At 44.5% G+C, this 20,127-nt stretch overlaps 1 protein-coding gene across 1 annotated transcript in view; it reads left to right on the plus strand.

Annotated features, from left to right (window-relative positions):
- The first annotated feature begins 3,694 nt into the window (after positions 1-3,694).
- Positions 3,695-20,127, plus strand: part of FGF10 (fibroblast growth factor 10) — a 335,947-nt gene continuing 319,514 nt past the window's right edge. Inside the window, exon 1 of the mRNA XM_085631220.1 lies at positions 3,695-4,390. Within this exon, the coding sequence (XP_085487346.1) occupies positions 4,099-4,390 (292 nt within the window). The 5' untranslated portion in view covers positions 3,695-4,098. The remainder of the gene's footprint in view (positions 4,391-20,127) is intronic.

Genomic DNA, 20,127 nt, shown 5'->3' on the forward strand with positions numbered 1-20,127 from the left:
ACCATCTCTCTGATTGGCTGGCTTGTATTCTTCCACTACTCACTTTTCAGGACCTACATTTGCATTTTTCTTAAGCATTCCAGGAGAGTGCATGTGTTTTCAAGCTTGCTTGCTCGCTCATGTACTCCTTCACCACATCTCCAAATACCCACTACTGGTGCTCTGTGTTGTTTCTCCTGTGTGTTGCAAGCTCTCTTTTGCGAGCTTCAGTCCCCTTCAAACTCCCCTTCCTTTTCGCTCTGTGTTGCTTTCTTGCTCATGGGGTCTCCCTTGTTTGCTGCTTGTCCTCTTCCTCTCCATACCCACTCCTCGCTGCCCCACACCGCACTCCCCCTATTTGATTTTGTTTATTTTTATGGGGAGGACAATGCAGAAAATTGCTACTGGCCCCGCCGCCTTAAAAAAAGCGCTTTTGCCAAATTATTTTTTTATGTTTTCTTTTAATTTCCCATTACTCTTGGATCAGTAGATAAAAGAAGGTGGCCGTGTTATTTGTAGGCATGCATGAATAATAAAGCATTGCCGCACGTCATCGTGTATACGCATGCCTACAAAATGACGCAACTGCGTCATTGTCCCCTGTTTTTTTTTCTTTCTTTTTTGGCCCTACTGCACTTCAATTTAAAGATGCTCGAAGCATCGCCAAAAGACATTGGCAAAGCAGATAGGTCCCACAGAGAAGACTTGTTGGCTTCAGCAATGTTTTTTTTCTTTGTTGCTAAAGTTAAACAGTAAATACCTAAAGTCATAATTGACACTCGGTTTTGAATAGACCTATGATGACTTAGTTTGTGGAGGTGCTCACTGATTACTGAAAAATAAGATATGAAATGCTGACCCCCATATGGCTAGACCATCCGATCCTTCTTTTTGTTCATGTCTTCATAACGCAAACTTTATTTTATATAAGAACATCTTGTTGAAACCGTGATGCATTATGGCACAAAGAAGTTATGTTTTTTTAGCCAACAATGCAAGCAAGTTTCCTCTTTGTCCTAAACAATGTAATATAACAGTGTTTTGCTGCTATTACAAAAACGTAGTGGAGATTTATTTGGTACAAAGTTTAGTTTAAACGGGTAAACTGCGCATTACCAGTCATTGTAGGGAAACTTTCCTCAGCGGGAAACACGTATCCTTTTTCCAGAAACCAAGATATGTGTGCGGTAGTCTAATAAAGTTATCTATCATCCAATGTGTGTGAGCTAGGCGCGTGGGAATCCGTGCTGTATTCTAGTTATCTTGCGAGACACAATGCAGTAAACGGCAGCATCAGAAACGTCAGTCACAGTTGACAGTCAGTCACTCTGAGCGTGATATCTGCCTGAAATTCAATCCTCTGCTCAGTGGGCTATCCCACGGCGGGGGGACACAAAACCAGGCGCCCTCACCACAGTCCCGTCGAGTAAAACAACATCCCATGAACGGGCTGTACACTAAAGGCTGTTAAATAAGAGGAAATGTTGAGGTAAAAAAAATGCTTTCTTTATGGCAAAGCTGCTGAGGAAATTGCGTGAAAAGGCAAAGCCCAGGCGCAAGGGCTGGTTTATGGTGAACTCTGGTAATAAGGCCCTTTAGCTTTGAAGTGAAAGCGTGATTCGGAAAATGAGTCATGTTGGCAATTAGATAGTGGTTGTCGAAGGCGCTGCTTTCATTTTGGGGCGGTGGGAAGTGGCCTCCGGAGGGGGGTCGCTAGTGTGGGTGTCGATAAACTGCGCACGCTGAGGGGGAAGTGCGAGAGGTAAAGTGTGAAGTTTTTATTCCCCTGGCGGAAGCGCGGAGCCAGAGGTTCATTAAGGGGGTGGGGACCTCCGTGCGAGCTGCCAGTAGCAGGGGTGAGGAACAGGGAGCTAATGATGTCTGCCTCGCACTTCGCTCCGGCCCAGTCTGTTCGGCCTGTCCCCTCCACTGAACTCAGTTGATATCCTCCCCCAGCAGAAGCACACTAAAATTAGTCAGAAAGCAACAAGCTCCAGGTGGCTCCCAAGTGCTCTACTGCCAAAAGAGAGACCGAACTAGAAAACATTATTTTTGGGGAAAATAACAGTGCACCCTACGGGGGAGGAGGGGGTCGAGATTTGGGGCAGTTATGAGCTGGCTGTCCGTGTGGGTGGGTACGGGTAAGGACAGGGAGAAGCGAGCGCCTAGAAGCAAATATCAGAGAGAGGCTGGGGTGTTCAGCTCATGACCTAGGGAGCTGTAGGCCAGCTCTCGCGCTCACACTGCCCCTCCTTGTCTTCACAACAGAGACTCTCCGCCCTAAACTTGGGGTCTGCTAGTCTGCAGGGGGAAAACAGCTCAGCCCTCTGAGACTGTGGGATGCTGGGCTGCCTGACTCTAGAAGAGAGACCTCCACCTGATGAGGCTGGACTCTTGCTCTGCCCAGAACGTGCCCGCCCTCTTCTGTTGGCCTGGAAAAGAGAGACCTCTCCGCACCTCTGAAAATGGAAACTGTTGGACTGCAAATGAGAGATCTCTGAGCCCTGTGAGACTGGGGTCCGTCTGTTGATCTGCACGACAGAGATCTCAGCAGTCCTTTGAGACTAGGGGCTGCTGCACTGCAGAGGAGAGACTACCCCGTCTCTGAGACAGGGGCTGTTGCACTTCCGAATAGAGCTCTCTCAGCCTTCAAAGATTGGAAGCTGCCAGACTGCAGGAAAAAGCTCTGTCATTCTTTTCAGTCAGGAGGATGTTGGGCTGCGGGTGAGGATCTTTCACCCCTATCAGGCTGTGAGTTGTTGTCTGCAGAGAAGAGACCTTTCACCCCCTGAGACCCTGGGCTGCTGCCGAACACCTACTCAGCCTTGTGAGACTGAATGAAGGCTGCTGGGTTTGTGGACTGTTAGTCTGAAGGAAAGAGACCTCTCCGCTGCCTGAGACTGGGGCTCTGGTCTCCAGAGCAGGCAGAGATATCTCAGCCCTGTGAGGCTGGAAGCAGCTGGTCTGGCGGAGCCTGGGTGGATGGTGCAGAGATCTCTCAGCCCCTGAGACTGGATTATCAGTGGGTGGATCGGAGATCTCTCAGGTTCCCCGAGACGGGGTCTGGGCTTGTACTGGGTAGAGATCTCTCAGACCTTGGGACCGGGACTGCTCGTGTTTGGGACATAGATCTCTCATCGTTATGAGACTGTGACTATTCGTGTTTGGGACAGGTATGTCTCGCCCCCAGAGACTGGAACAGTTGTTGTTTGGGACAGAGATCTCGCACCCTCCGAGACCGACTGTTCGTGTTTGAGGCAGAGATCTCTCTTCCCCTCTGATTGGGTCTGTTCGTGTTTGGGACATAGATCTCTCGCCCCGTACGAATGGGGTTGTGGGTATTTGGAAAGAGATCTCTCGCCTCCTGAGACGGGGACCGTTCGTGTGTGGGTCAGAGATCTCTCGCCCCTCCGATTGGTGCTCCTGATCTGCGATCAGCTTCTCCGCTCCTGTGATGCCGCCCAGAAGGAATTCTTCTCTCATGCCAGGGTTTCAGATGTCCACCGCTGCTTGACCCCACTGACCACCAGAGGCACACCCCACCTCTGGCTCCTAATCACCGAGCATTACAAGCCAAGGCTCCCAACCTGTTTACAGGCAGGCGGAAAAAACAGCACTTTGGGGTCTTCAAAGCGAGCCTGCCTTCCCAAGGCTGACAATTAGATGAAGAGTTTACAGCTGGCCTGGGCTCTGTACAGCGCAAGGGGGTGGAAGCAGAGCCCGCTGGAAACTCCTCGATGAACATGTTTCCCTCGCAGCTTCTGCCGAGCGGACACTAGCATCTGACATGGCAAGGGAGCTCGTCTGGAGGGAAGCGGAGCCACTACTTTAAAACGTGTCGTGTAGGAATTGTAAGAAAAAAAACGGAGACGAATCGGTGAACAGGATTTTATTTTTTGGTTACAGAAAAAGAGCCACTTAGCTGGACCGGAGGGAGAGGCGCTCTCTGGAAGCGATTCGTCCCCTGAGTTATGGATGGTGGCGCACTCACTTCAGCCGATGTCCGAGCCCCGCGGGAGATAGGTGTCCGGCGGCCCCCCGCGTGCCCCTCACCAGTGCGCATCTTTCCAGTATGTTTCTTCTTGTGAGGCGTTCCCTGCTGCCGCGAGCTCCACAACGATGTGGGGATGGGTACTGAGGAAGGGTGCCGCCGCCTTGTCCCAGCTGCCCTGCCTGGCGCTGCTGCTCTGGGTGTCGTGCCTGTCGGTCACCTGCCATGACCTGGGCAGGGGCTTGCTGCCGCCGGGAGTCGCCAACGCCTCGGTGCCCGTGGTGGGCAGACACGCCAGGAGCTACCCACACCTCGAGGGAGATGTGCGCTTGAGGAGACTGCTGTGCGTCACCAACTACTTCCTGAAGATCGACGCGGACGGCAAGGTCGGAGGGACCACCAAGGAGGACTGCCCGTACAGTAAGTGCCCCTCGCCCCTCTCAGACGCGTCACGGGAGGGTTTACCCCCGAAGGGGCTTGCAAAGGGGGGATTTGGGAATCTGGTGGCCACTGGCACTGGCCTGCGCACTGCTGCTCCAGGGTGATGCTGAAAGCGCGCTGTGTCAAGGGAAGCACGTGTGTACCTCAGTGTCATTGCATTTGAACTCGCAGTTGTCCCTACGCAGCGTTTATTTACTTTAACCCACAAGAGAACCCTGGTCTCCAATTGAAGAGGAAGGCCAGGCATGAATATGGTTATGAAGTAGAACAACATGGCAAACCTTATAATAGACACCATGTTTTTGGGCACATTGTTGTCTTGAGCGCACTCGGACTGCACTAGTCCCATTCTGTGTTCAGTCACTGCGTTGGGCAAGCACAGCACAGAACGCGGGAGGGGCGCCGTGTCGGGGTATGCACCTGGATGACAGGCGTGATCGTTGTCAGCGCGGATCCAACCGCTTGGCTAGCCAAGGTAATTGGCCGTGGATGACTAACGAAAGTCTGTTTGACCATTACTACGCAGTAATTCGCATTACATTATTTTATGTTTGTGAGCAAACTATGTAATAATCTAGACAGTTTAATAGTAGAATACCTTTTAGTTATATGATAAGTCGGTTGTCAGATGAACTACTTTATTGCATGATGTAGGAATACATTGATATTGAAAATATGTGTGAGTAGGAATTCACACATGGACACTCAAAATGAATGTCAATTTGCTGTCAGTGATCAGGCATGCGCACTCATGTCCCCATCAACCTTACGGTACCCAGGTTACCTGTAAATCTAAAGTTACTAAATGACATGCGGGATACAGTGCTTCAGTCATGTTTTATTTATTTTTCTAATTCCTGTTGCATTCTGGGACTTGTATCTTTGGTTCACATAAACTAAGTATTTTGTACGAATACACCTGAAAATAGTGAATTGAAAAAAAAATCAGGCTCTGGAATTTGAGGTCCTTATGACAGAGAGTCATCTGGTGAACGGGACGAGGTGTGGTCATCTGGTGGACGGGACAAGGTGTGTGGTGGTGGCTGACAGACAGCTCACGGGCCGTTGACGAGAGGGGGGGGGGGGGCTCCTCCAGCGCCCGCCTCCTGGACTGTGCGGGCACCGACCCGTTTGTCCCTCGCAATGCTACCCTTCCTTCTCTGGTAATCGGATCCTCGTGTCTGCCTGTTCGACAGCATGTGTGCCGCCTTGTGCTTGTTCACGGTGCTTCTGGAAGCTCCCACGCCACTGGGCTCCCCCCTCCCCCCCACTACCACCAAGCACCACAGACATCTGGGACGCATCACGCAGGCTCATTCGTATGTCTCTGTTGAGTTATTCGGTGCCTCAGTCTGATGGCGCACCGGCTGCGCACTCCCAGGTAGCCCGCGGGGCACCTTCCATCCTCGCAATGTATCTAGACGTGGGCCCATGACCTTGTGGCCACCTGACGCTCTTTAGTTTCCGATACTTATTTACAAGGAGTGAAACACCACGAAGGGCTACAGCTGCGTGCTTGTCTTGTGTCCCACGAATGCGCTTTCAGGCACCATTGAGGGCCGCGTCACCCAGGTCCTTTTTGTCCTCTCTCGAGGCGCTAAAGTGACCGGTGTTTATATGTATTTAAATATGCCAGGTAAGGAGCGCAGTGTCTCAAACAGTGTCTCACAAGATGTTTTTCACCTGTGCATTTGCACTCTCAATTTTTCTCGATAACAGTTCATCATATGCCCCAAAAGCAACTTTGCCGCAACAGTATCAACTGAAACCATTTATAACTGACCAAAGCGAATTTTACACAGGGATCTCCGAATTCAAAGGCGTTCCTTGAACCTGGTGGACGTTTGCACTGATGTGAGCACTGGCCGAGGGTGTTCTCTAATAAGGTGCACAGTGTTACATAAACTCTTTAAAACAAGCAGTGCAGCTGGAGCGCTGACGCTAATCCTATAATACATTTTATGATTGAAAAAGAAACACAAACCCTCTTCGGAGTGTATGAGATAGTGTTTTTTCTTACGTTGCTCCACAAGTCACTAAAATCGTTTGTCCCTTTCTAGTGTCACGCCGGCCTTCTAGATGTGGCTTCTTAAGTTTCGTCTTCAGCGCCGCAGAAAAACCGATAGACTCACTGTGCCGCGTTTCGGCCGGTGAATCATTTCTGATAGTGTTACCGTTTTAAGGGCCTTGTGATTCCCATCAGCGCCTGGCTCGGTCTGAGTACCACCCCCACCGCCGAGCTTGGTCTGGGCATCAGAGCTCCCAGTAAAGGCACTTAGTGACGGGTTGAAGATGCGCACTGCCCAGTGTTAGATGGATTGGTAGCCACTACTGGGAAGCAGACCAGCGTCATCATCCGAGAGACAGCTAAGTGGGTAAATGCACCTATTGTAGAACACCTGTCCATAACCCGAAGGGCTTGTATTGGAACCCCAATGGGACCACCCAGCATCTCATCCTCCCATGGTCAATAACATGAGTAGTATTAAATTGCCTAGTAGAGACAGCTGTGATCACGCTGCAAAATGTAGGTGGAAAAAACACTCTGGGCTTCATGACAGTACCTTCTGCATAGCAGTGATGGGATTTATGATCCCAGTTGTATCCTTGCACTAATAGCTGGGGATCACACGTTATTTTCATATTTTGCAGGGGTCTTTTTTTCTCTTGTAAAGGGGAATGGGTGTTATAGAAGGGGTGCAGAGCACATCAGGTGGGGCAAGCCTTCTCCACTCATCCCTTTCTGCATAATTGGAGTTTGGGGGGGGGTGCCCTGGAAGGGAGGGGGGCTCTGGACACCGAAGCTGATAACTTCCCGAGCACCTCTGCTAGTACGTTTTTGCTGGGACTCTGGGCCTAGAATTATCAGGTCTGGGATTAGGGACCCAATAACTCTAGATTGGACAGCATCAGGTAAAGTGGTGCATGTGTGACGTAGGGCTCTATTAAAATTAAAGATTTATGAAGCCACGCAAAGCCACACTGCATGGTTTTGAGTGGCCTCATAAATCATGAGTAAAGAAACACAGCACAAAATGAGAATCTACGACTGTCCAAGATTCTTAAGGGAACTTTACTTGAATCCACTGCTCACACGTCAACATGTGGGTGTATATTTCTGCACATGGAAAATAAATACTAAAATGCATTAGCACCCTCAAAGCTTCTTTATTTTTCCATGGGGACAAATGTGTCCCCATGGTGGAAACCCCTTCTGCTCCACTGCATCATTTTGGGGATATTTCCACCCCAAAAATGGATTTACTCTTGCAGCTGGGGCTCAGGGTCACTCCCTGAAAACTTGCACATTTGCAGGTGAACCAACTGTGGAACGCCCACAAACACACATCAGTACTCAAAAATGCTAAAACAGAAAAGAAACAACGCTGGTGGAATAAACATATGAGAAAATATGGCTTTAGGATGAATAACTGATCCAAGTTCATAGGTCAAATGCCCTAATTGGTCACAATTTTCTGGGCTGGCTTTCTACCCTCTAGGCATCACCAGGATCAGTTCCCATGTAATTAGACAGCATTTAGACAATCGCCTAATGACATGTGCTGGCTCAAAATCAGTCCAGCTGGAAATGATGTCCTGGTTCTCACCACAAGCAGATATGTAATAGCAGCCATGCATCATTCATATAGGTGTGTGTGTGTGTGTGTGTGTGTATATATATATATTTATATATATATATATAAAATCTATCTTTGTATATATACCTTTGCCTTTACATAAGAGGCGAAAAAAATATATACATATATGTATATATATTTTTCTGCCTCTTATGTTCTCTTATAGATCTTCCTGCAGATCAAGACAGAAGAGCTTCCGAACGACGGCACATTTAAGTCAATAATCTCTGATGCTATTAATTAAAGCATTGGGCTGCTCGGGTTCTTTCATGTAGTGCCCCAAAATCAAACTAATGCCCCAGCGTTAATTAGCCACCAGTGGCTCAGCTCATTAAGTTAATAGCTACTGCTCGGCTTTCGACTCTGCACAAATGGGCATGTTTAAGTACCAGGAAGTTTAGTTTTCTGGTGCCCTGTGTAAACATTACTATACACGCTGACATGCCTTTAATGGCCATCACTTCTTCACTCCTGCCGCCGCTTTCCTCAAGAACAACTGGAGTACTTGTGGTTTTCAGCTGTTAGCGGCGTTTTGTGTGTTTGGGGTGTGGTGCCGTGTGTGCATTCCCTTTGGCACAGGCAGCAATGGGTGTAATTTGTCAGACAAATATGTGGTTGCCATCTATTATTTCGGACCTTTTTTGACATTGCTTCTGTGCCAGAAAGAATATTCCGTTGCTTTCGAATAGGATTTTCCCAACTATTGTTGACTGACTGACAGACTTATCAGTGCTTAGTATAACAAAAACCGGCTGCCTACACGAGCCGGATATAGAAAAGGATTGCACGTATAGATAAAACTTGGGTGTAAAAATGGCAACATTAGCAAGGGTAACATTCCTTGGTGCGATTTTGAAGTCTTAATACGGATGGTGTCGGTTTTATTTGCGTGAGCATGTCATCAATTGATATTAATGAATATACAAGGCTGTCTTATTTCAGAGCCCTTTCACCAGGATTGGTTTTGGCCTCTGCTGTGGAGAGACCACATCAACACATGCCAAGGCCTAGAATGCGCATGATGTATGAGAGCCTTAGAGGTGATGTTAGTAATTCTAAAAAATAGTGCGTTATTGGCTGGCTGCCATTACAAAGTTAAAAAATAGTGAGGGGCAGCGCAAAAACAGGACAAATCTTGTTCAACTGTTCCAGTTCTGTCGTTGCCCAGTCAACACTCACGGTTTGGGCTGCTCCAGGCTGCATGCGCTAAGCACTTATTGTCAGTAGTTCTTTTCCTTCATGACAGTATAGAATGCCTGCATGAGTAATGTTTGAATATGTGTGTATATACAGTACCTGATGGAGAACAGCAGTGCTGTTACATACTTTTCTGGCTGGGATTAGAATGAACTTGTGTACCATAGCCTGCATGGAATAATATGGGCTGCATGTGGTTGCATAGGATGCACTCAAACTTTCTGGTTTATTCCTTTGTGCTTGGAGGTAGAGCTCTTTGAAGCACCACCCACACGTCCCAAACATGCAGACATCTAGCTACAGCTGCAAACTGTCACCACGGCAGCCATTAATATTAAACCCGCCCACCACTTTAATTTAAACCAGCAGCTCTGTGTTGTTGCTCAACGTATTGGTCACAATGTCAAGCACGCCATAACAGTGAAGGTCTATTTTTCATCAGTGCCTGGATTGGATTCCGTCATTGTCATGCGGGGTTTGAGAATTATGGATCGATGGGACATAGGCATGTTCAAATCTAGACAAAGTGCTTCTTATAAAGTCAATCCCATCGGTGACGTAACATAAAGTGATGGCCCCCCTGCAGATGGGATGAGGGACCTCTAAGACTGCCACACGTCATCAGTATCCATAGGTTTTGGATAGAGTGGGACAGTGGCCTTCCTTACACTCCTGAAGCAGATGTGTGCATATAGAACAGAACCGTGCTATGCAGCTTAGTTCCTAGGAGAGCCTTCTGTTCATATCAACGTTGATGATATGAAACCCGCCAAACCTGATCATACATATGAAAAATATGACAGTATTTAGAAGTCCACAGGAAGGTGCAGCCCCGTTAATCATGCATGCATGCATGCATTAAAAACAAGCATTTGCAATGCAATAGGTCTCGCATTGACACCAGTTTGAGCTATTGACATTGTAAATGACCTTTTATTTTTGTTTTAATTTTTAAAACATAAAAAAATGGCATTGTCATTCATAATGCCAATAGCTTAAACTCTTGTAAATACGAGACATATTGCATTGCATTTATGATAAAAGGCATTGTCATTTACAATGCCAATAGCTTAAACTCGCGTAAATGCAAGACCTACTGCATTGCAAATTGGCTTGGCAGAGGCTTTGTATAATAAACTACATCTCCTTTACTAAGCATATTGAACATGTGAATGGCAGTTTAGCGTGGCTCTGGGTTCAGTTGGTGCTCAGTTATACTTGCTTGTAAGCCTCCTGTTTTATATTGAGAAAACGGTCAATGGCAACAGCATACACAGAAAATGTACAAATACTTTTATATTATTAATTTTTTAATAAAAAATGCAGAGTACGCAGATTTCATGCACAATGCAGCAGAGTGCTGTGTGGGGCTGACAAATGTGCCTTCTCACCCGCAACTTTTTGAAGCGGCTTGGAGCCAGAGTTACTTCATTTATAGTTGCTTCATTTATAGTCCGTCCCTGGTGCCCGGTGCATAATAAAAGAGTCTGAGCCTTCTTTCCTCAGCATGGCGCCTGCTGAGCTTTATGAAACTGGAAGCATGGTGGCTGTGAAACTGGCGCTGTTAATAAAAGGTGTGCACCCACAGAAGTGCCCCTTGTAAATATTAACAAAGCCGGTGGTCACAACTGCACGAGAGACAACACTGCTCACCACCGAAGCAGAATTGTTTTCCTTTAATTATTCTGTGAAGGGTGACAGGCTAACTCCGCAGCAGGCGCTTTACCCTCCGAGGTAGCCTACCGAATTATCCTAGGTAACCAGAGCTCTGGGCTGTAATACCAGTAGAGAGACCAATAATGGAGCAGACCGGGCCTTACGTGAACTCCCCTCGCCCCCGCTAGCACCCCCCCCTGTCTTCCCAGCCTGAGGGTGTAGCTAATGCCCCCCGGCTGGCTGAGCCTATATCAGCATTTTATTGATGGTGGGTTGCTTTATTTATAGCCCACCCCTGGTGCCCGGTGCTTAATAAAAGAGCCTGAGCCTTCTTTCTTTAGCATGGCGCCTGCTGAGCTTTATGAAAGTGGAAGAATGGCGGCCGTGAAACTGACGCTGTGCTATGTGGTTGCCTCGTTTATGGAACAGCAGATCGGAAGGGCTGATGGACGCGCCCCCAGCCATCTCCCACCCTCCCAGACACTCTCCACCGTACGCAGCGGTTCATCCTCAACAGGAAGAGGTTTGATGATGGGGGCTGTGGCCAAACGCCTATTGCTAAGTTAATGCCACGTATGTGGCTTTTAAAAAAAACTCCAAGTGTAAACGGCTGCATGCCAGCACCCCAGGATGGGGGGGTTGGTTGCGTGTTATGGGTTGTATTGTTGAATAATGTTAGAGTGAGTGTGACGTGCGCTTTACCCCAGTGAGCTACTATTATCTGGAGGTCTGTGACAGGGTAGCAATTTTTGTCTTATTAAATTTTCTTTGTCACGAGTCTTCTGCGGAACAGAATATCCCAAAAACCTGTTTTTGGCAGAAATAAACTAGCATGTTTCCGGATCGTGACACTGGCCAGCAATGTCAACATATTGCATAAAAATACGTTTTCAGAATCAAGTTACATACAGCCACCCGACCCGGCCCACTTTAATCATTAACGGAGTGGCGTAAACACCCCTGAAAAAAAAAGGAAAAGGGGTCATGGGAGCCTGCTGCCCCTACACACACCATAGCCCCCTCATCTCCACCACCCCCCCCACCCCCCTCCAGCCAAGCCGAACTCAGTCCCAACAAACTCCCCTCTCGGACTTGTGCTAGGAGACGTGCCGCAAAGGGCACCTTGCCATCCGCATGCTTACAACCGAACTGAGCACACCGCGCTTACCATATCCTCTTGAGCCACCGCCGCTTAGATGCACTTTTCATAGTCATGATTTGTGACCAACACTAAGGACAAGCTATCGCTATTGAGCCATCGCGCTTTCACTTTAATGAAACAAGCTTTTTAACTGAAAGCGCGAGGCAAAAATTAACACGCGCCGGTGATTGCCAAAGCCGAGTGACAAAGGCAGCTGCTTGTTTATATTTGCATCGTGCTTTCACTTTAAGTGGAAGCGCGATGCAAAAATGAACATGCGGCTGCCATTGCCAAACACAAGTGAAAGAAAATAGTGCTGAGCCACAACATAAAGGCACCGTGTAATTTCCGCGAGTAAACGATCCAATCCGGATGGGCGGAGCTAAAAGGAGACAGGGCGGTAACAAAAAAGCCTGAGTCTCAATTGGAAGCCAGCGTTTAACATAAATGATGACACTACCCAATAAGAAACATGAGCAGGGCTTCAAGTCCATTTCAAAAATCCACTCTAACACAATATGTCTTGCAGAGCGAGGAGCGCATGCACGCTCCAGAGCTAGGACTGCGAGACCTAAAAATATTGGCAGATACACAAAACATTTTACAGACATAAGTCTTACTGCTTCCCAAGAAAAGGTTACATTTTGTGCACACGCACTTTGCACAGGATGTGATTTTTATACATTGGATATTCCCTGGGGGCTGCCAGAGGTGTGGTTAGAATAATACTGTGAAAATTAAATGAACACCCAAGCCGTCGTAACTTTGTGAGTACTCAAACATTTTGCAGAGTGCATAAACGCCTTTTGTGATTTGGCATCTGCATATGTGCCTTAGTTACTCTGAAAAAAATATCACTATACATTTCTCTTCCAGACTGGTATAGAGTTGGTAGAAAAAGTGTAGTGAGCACTCTCTACCGAGAAAGAACCGACAGTGAGCGATGCTTAATGAAAGACCAAAGAGTGACTACCGGACTCCAATAAGCAAAGGGCGCTAGGCTATTGCAACATATGTTCACATTTAATTGGAAGGGTGAAACTATTGGGATGTGTTAATGACAATCCAATTCAATCATTCAAGAAAAAGGTAAAAAACATTAAACAGCATTCTGGTATTTGTAGTCCTATCCGTCCACTGCATCTGAGTGCTTGACAGTAGCTGCAGCCGCATTTAAAACCCCACTGGGTTAATTCACAAAGTTTTTTTTCTGGAACAGGATGCACACATGACAAGGAACGTGGTAAAGCACACAGCATGACACTCACATGGTTGCCAATAAAGAGGTGCTAATTACAGGGACCCAGGGCACACTCAGTCAAATTGAATCAGATAGCTGGCAAAAAGTTAGGGGCCAACCATGCAGAAAGGACACAACCCTACACATGGTGATTAATTATCCAGGGACCGTGGTGTACCAGATAGTCATTACCTGCCATTAGTTCTCTTTTAGCCATAAAAAATAACATTCTAAAGATGCCTGGTTTTAAAACAGTGATTGTCCTTGGTTACTCAAATTTGGTAGTAAGCCTGTCTCAAACTTCACATTAAAAGATAAAGGAGCAAAGGCATTATGTTATGTTATGTTAGTAGTTTAACGGCCAGGTGTACTATTACATCACATAAAGCAGTCTCAATTTGTGACCAGTATTTTTCCTACCTGTGTGGACCCAAATTATGTACAATTTCTAAATCTGAATGAATCATGATTAATTTTTATGAAGTAAGTCGCAAATGGCAACTCGATTGGAAACAATCACAGGGATAATGATCTGCAAGAGTCAGCAGACCACCATGTCTCTGATAGCTTTTTAATTGAAAATTATTATTATTATTTTTAAATCGGACCATTTTCTTTAAAGTAAACTGGTCTGAAATCATATCAATTGAGCTTTTGAAAAGGACACTTCCAATATGTCCTTTCAAGTACTGAATCAATATGGAGTCCAAACCCATTTTAGAAGTCGTTAAACTATTATTGATTCCTAAAATGGATTTAGTAAATAGCAAAAAACATTTCTGCGGGCTTACACAGCTGTTTGGACTGTTTGCAACCATAAAAACGTTCATACAGCTTGCTTCATATCTGCACAAGATCAGACAGTTTGGTGAAGCTAAAGAACCAAAACTACAATTTTTACTTGTTCCCCGGATCTTGGCTTTCCCACTACATTTTGATGAGTGAACCAAAAGACTTGGTTCATTCTTCAAAGACATAATATCCAATGAGCATGTGTCGATTTCCAATATAAGTTTTATTATAACACACTTCTATAAACTTTAAGCCGAATTCTAAATTTGTCCAATCTTGTAAAGATAACCAAAGACAGATAATGAATGTCTAAGATTACACAACTTAGTCCCATTCGGAGACCAGGATTAAAAACCATTCCGCCTGGCTCCACAGTTTCCAAAATGCTCACTAGATTACTGATATGGGTGTGGTTCTGATTGCGAGATGCAAAGAAGGCTATCCCCAGGGGTATGACACTGTTGGCGGCCAAGCCCAGATTTTAAAGCAGAATTTATTATCAGCATATTTTGTTAAAGTGGTAAAGGTGTGGTTAGACTTAAAAAAAATCTTTCTAGACCCTTCCCTCTTCTATCCCTCTGCTATATTTTTCAATCCAAATACAAGACTAACATTTCCACCATTCAAATTAATTTCATATTTCCCCAGACTAATTCACCACTTATTCTTTTTTGGTTCCGGAGTAGTATGCTACTTGACTAAAAGCGCTTCAACACCTCATCAGGAGCAGCAAGTGCTATATAAATGAAAACCTTTTCCCTCTTCTGTCCCTCCACTTTCCTTTTCAATCCAAATAATAGACTAACATATCCACCGCTCAAATTAATTTCCTATTTCGCTATACTACCTCACCACTAACCCTTTATGGGTTCCGGAGTAGCATGTTACTCGCCTAGTAGCATGTGCTTTGACGTCTCAGCAGGGGTAGTAAGCGCTATGTAAATGCAATTACCATACAACTTAATAAAGGAACTACCTACATGAACACCGAAGTGTGCCCTTCCTTATGCTGGAAACGAGGATTAGAGCACAACATTGCAGAGAAAACTGTATACTAGACTTAGCAGAACCACACAGACAAGACATGAACCCCCTGTTCCCCACCCCACACACAGATACATGCCACAAGGGTTAATGGATGCACTTTTACAACCAAGTGAAAATTATGTAAAAAGTTCAGAAAGTGCAGAGAAGTTCATTCTGAATCCACAAACCTGACTAACCTATCCACCACTCAAATGTCTTTCATATTTCACTTTACTAATTCAACACTAATCCTTTATGTGTTCCGGAGTAGCGTGCTACTCGCCGAAAAAGCGTTTCGACGCCTCGTCAGGGGGAGTTTAGCGCTATATAAATGCAATTACATTAGGTTGAATACATGCAGACCGAACATGCACTAAGTATACACGAGGCAGCACACAATTTGAGCATGTAGTGAAGCACATAATACAATACGATCTTTTAGTCCACTGTTAAGCAAATGTGTTTTGGGAAAGTGAAAAAGGACAAAAGTTGCAATTTGCTCCTTTTACCAAATCGTTTGTCAATCTGCCCCAATGTATCTACAGTCCATTAAAGATACAAAAATAGACCGCACCATATCAAAAGCAGTGGTAGTGTGTGACATGTGGGCCTCACCACTGCAGTTGCCTAAAGCGGAGAAAAATGTTTTATGATTAAAAATGGAAACTATTCTCCAGCGTTAGTTTATTTTGCTTAAGTCTATAGAGGCTCTGGTGTGTGATATCGACTGATCAAGATTCTTTTCCTGTGTAGCAGCTAAGTGCATGAACGAGTGCACGCACCGGCACTCACATGCACACGCGCACACACACTGTAAAACATGCTCAAATTGCAGTGAACACATTTACCAGGTAAGAAGAGCTACCCTCAAATACTTTAACTGAAGGAGCACACTTTAGACGTTTTTCTGGAGCAGGTCTTTTTATCTTCCCAAAAAATTACAATGATTTATCATAGGCATTGCTACTCAAATCAGTGAATGTTTATAAACGAATGCTTCATGCTAGATAATAAGAAACGTTAGTCCTGAACTAACAGAAACGTATAAATTCATAGTTTGTGACAGATCACAGAAGTCAGAAGGAAAAGAAATTGGACTTTCTCAAAGAGGTCTCATCAATCTGTTTATAAAAGTCTTTGAAATTAAGTGGGGCTTCATACACTTTAAAGAGCACTACAAAGGGCTCCCCAATGAAATGATTTGGCTACACAATGTATGTAGTTCGCCATCCCTTATTCTGTAGCACTCCTGTAAAGCGTTCTTCAAGCATCGCTTTTACTGTACACGTTGAACGATAAATTACGTTATGCCTTTGGCAGTGCTGCAGTCACAAAATTGATACTGAATTTATGTCATAAGAGCAGGCAGCCCCATGGTTCACCAAAAGTACAGGCAGTGAATCTTTGACTCTGTCGGAAGTTCCCATACTGCTACAAGACTAGTTAAGAACAATTTATTGCTTTAGCGTGTGTCATAAATTATTTAAAGTCGGGGATCTGGTCTAGCCTGGTGGTTGTGGTGTCAGTGTCGTTTAGTGAACTCTGATTCATCGGAGACGTTCATTTCTACTGCATAAATCAGTCACTGAAATGTACTTAATGTGTTTTAAATAGGCCATCTCATCGTGTGCACTGAAATCAGAACAGTTCGTTGTATTCATTTCAGCGGGTAATTTAGTTATTGTCTCGATAAGAGCTATTTTAGATGGCAAGTAGACACGAGCTGGAAGATGTGTGACTCACCCATGTAGTTAGCTAGCTCCGCAAAATGCATTCATGCATGTTTTTGTGAGGTATCGTGCCTCTGGTTCCAGACAATGTATTCATTAAACATAAGCATACAGCTAGAATCCACTTTATGCAGTCAAGCCCTTGAATTAACGATCTACTTGTTTCTGAAGGTCAATACACAAACTATGTGGTAACTTAATTGTAAGTGCCTGGGGAGTTTCTACAAGCAGGGGGCATAAAATTACATTTAGATATGCAGATTATGTTTAGCCAACACATTTGGTATCGTTCACGGTAATGCACCAATTTTTAGGGTGTTAATTGACATTTATTTCATGTTTTATTTTCATCCACGTGCAAAGTTTCACAATTTATTAAAAAATTATGGATTTGGCACCTTATGCAGCTGACACTTATTTTGCTCAATTCAGAGATTGCAAGGTTTATCAACTACTAAATAATTGTAATCAGTCAGTGTATTTCATAAACATCTTTTATGAATATTTTTATGCAAAAACACAGTGTCATATTCTATTCTTCGTTTTTCATGGCTTTTATTTGTGGGTGTTTGTCCCATATGGTTAGATCTGTGAATATGGCTGTTTGCGCCTTGTTGTTGTTATCCGTGCATATAACTTTGCATCTCGAAGTCTCCAATTGTGTTATCTTTATCTCATTTTTAACAAGGAGTGGAAATGTGGCAAGTTTCAGTGAGAATGAGTGTTTTTGTTCATTTAAAGATATCTCTGCAGACATCAGTGATCTAGCACTATATACAATTTCCAACAAATGCATACATAGATTTGTGAGCAATAATCTAGTTCTTGTTTCTCAGTTGTGTTTCTAAATCCATTTTAATAAGGTTCCCCTAAGCCCTAGGTTCTTATCCACCCCAAGCTTGTTATAATGCATGTGAAGTATTTAAAATAATAGATAATGTGTCCATGTCACTTTGACTGCACATATATTTTTCAGTTTTCCATGCCTCATCCCTACGCTGAACACTGTCATGAGGGATTAAGATACAACTGCAATTGTGGACGATCTCACAACTAAAGGCCAGCAGGCACGAAGGTGGTTATTACTAAAAAGAAACGAGATTACATAGGATCTCTGTTCATGCCTCGGATCTCAGCAACTCCTTTTGACCAAGCTGCTAGTCTGTTTCCATCTACTATTACCCAATGGATCATATTGATTAGATCCAAATAGTAGCAAGTGACTATAAAAGAAGTGACCATCCGCCTGAACATATGATTAGCTGAGTGGGATGACTTTCTCATCTTTATAGTGCCATGTTTCTTTTTGATTATTGGCTCTATGTAAGGAATTTTCAGATACAATGTTAAAAAGTAAACTCAGATTTTACAATGAAAATATACAATATATATATTTACCTGTAATCTTCCTTACAGAAAGTCCTGTCTATGCCCATCATTGTTCGGGATTCCTCCCCCCTTGCTCTATCTAGCTATCGAGTACTACTTGACTTAAACAGGTTGACTTTCGAGGGTCCTCAGCATTTACTTATCAAGGAAATGAGGTTTTGTCAGTTTTGGTTGATAGAGGAGTCAGTTATGTAAGAATTTGTTTGTCATACATGAGCAAAAGTGACCTATAAACTAAGACTATCACTTTGTTGCTTTGTGGTGAACTTTTTTGCAAATTAATCCAATGCGATGGAAGTAATTCCAAAAAACAAAGTGCAAGAGAAAATCAAATCTTTGTGTGCAGTTTTGACTAAAGTGTTTTTGAATGACAGCTTTCTCAATGAACAAATGGAAGCGCATTAATGACACAAATTTTTGTAAATTAGGTTGAATACATGCAGACAGGACATGCGCAAAATATACACGAGGCAGCACGGCCAGCAGTAATGCACACAATTTGAGCATGTAGTGAAGCACACAAAGAGCAGCACACACACACAAAAGGATTTGACTGCTTTGTTATCTTGGGCTATTAGTTCTCCTATATATGTCATGGCGTAGCCCACAACTGCTGCCACAGAAGTAACAATGTAGGCAGGGCACAAATAAATGCCCCAATTGGTATTTGCACCACAGTACACCAATAGGAAACGACAGCATGACCATTAGTGTACATGGTTGTTTCCTAAACATCATTTGTAGTGGTCGAAATAAAAGCAGACCCACTTCTCTGGCTCGTACCTCGATGCTATTCTCCAGGGTAAGGGCAAACACAAGTACACAGGAAGCCATTGAATAAAAAGCAAGCAAATGAGAGTGACAATAACGCCAACCAATGACAAGCAAAGGGTGGGGTCTAAGCCCACTGCAAGTTTTCGGTGTGATTCACAAAAGTTGTCTGGTAGGTGAGAGCTAAAAAGAAGTGACAGAGCACGAATACTTCCTTTTGAAGTTCAATATTCTAACATAGTTCCCACTGAACATTGTGTTCCAAATTAATTACACAGACTAAAGCTTCAAATGAACCATGTCCTTATAGAATTTGCAACCATTAATTAAAGTTAACATCCAGCAGTGGGCTAAAGTCCTTTCTCCTTTTCATGAAAGATAATTTATTTCAGATGGTCCCTGAAACATAGATGGTGAGCTATAGTATCCTAATTACTGATGCAAGTAGAGAGAGGAAGATACCTGACCACTTCCAGGGCCAGCCTGGGAACAGCTCCCGCTTTTGTTACAGGGGGCCGATATTGCAACCAATTGGTCTTTTGGTCTGGTGAATGTGGACTCTGCTGGATTCAGCCAGTGGTTGTCTCTTTTCTGTGATCTTGTAGGTTGAAAACAAGAAGGGGTTGTTCTTAGAGACAGGTTCTCAACCTGTGTGTGTTTCTTTCATCCATTCAGTGTTTGAAAGGGTTTGCTGTTCCCCGGAGTCACTTGGATGAATTTGGGGCAGCACTGTTGGAAGTGAGAATGTTAATTTCCTTTGCAGTAAACAGTGCGTGAATAGACATGTGCACTAAAATCAGTGAGTTAATTTATTGTGTACTGGGCAAAGGATCATATGTTGGTAAATCCTCATATGATTAGGGTTGTGATGAGGAAGATGAATGGCACTCTCAATTCAGGGCTACATACTTGTAACCTTCTCTACACCCCTACTTTTTCCCATCACTGTCTGGGATTCCACCCTCCTGGCATTTGATGGCTCCATCTTTGGAGTACCTATTGACATAATCAGGGTGAGCAGTGAGGGCCTTCCTCTTTTACCAATCGTGGTGAGACTTGGTCAGATTTTGTTGCATTTCAATCAAGTTTGGTTTCTAGTTTGGGGTCAGTGACTTAGATCACATAGTTAAGGTATA

Source organism: Triturus cristatus, chromosome 2_1 (genome assembly GCF_964204655.1).
Source record: "Triturus cristatus chromosome 2_1, aTriCri1.1, whole genome shotgun sequence".
NCBI lineage: Eukaryota > Metazoa > Chordata > Amphibia > Caudata > Salamandridae > Triturus > Triturus cristatus.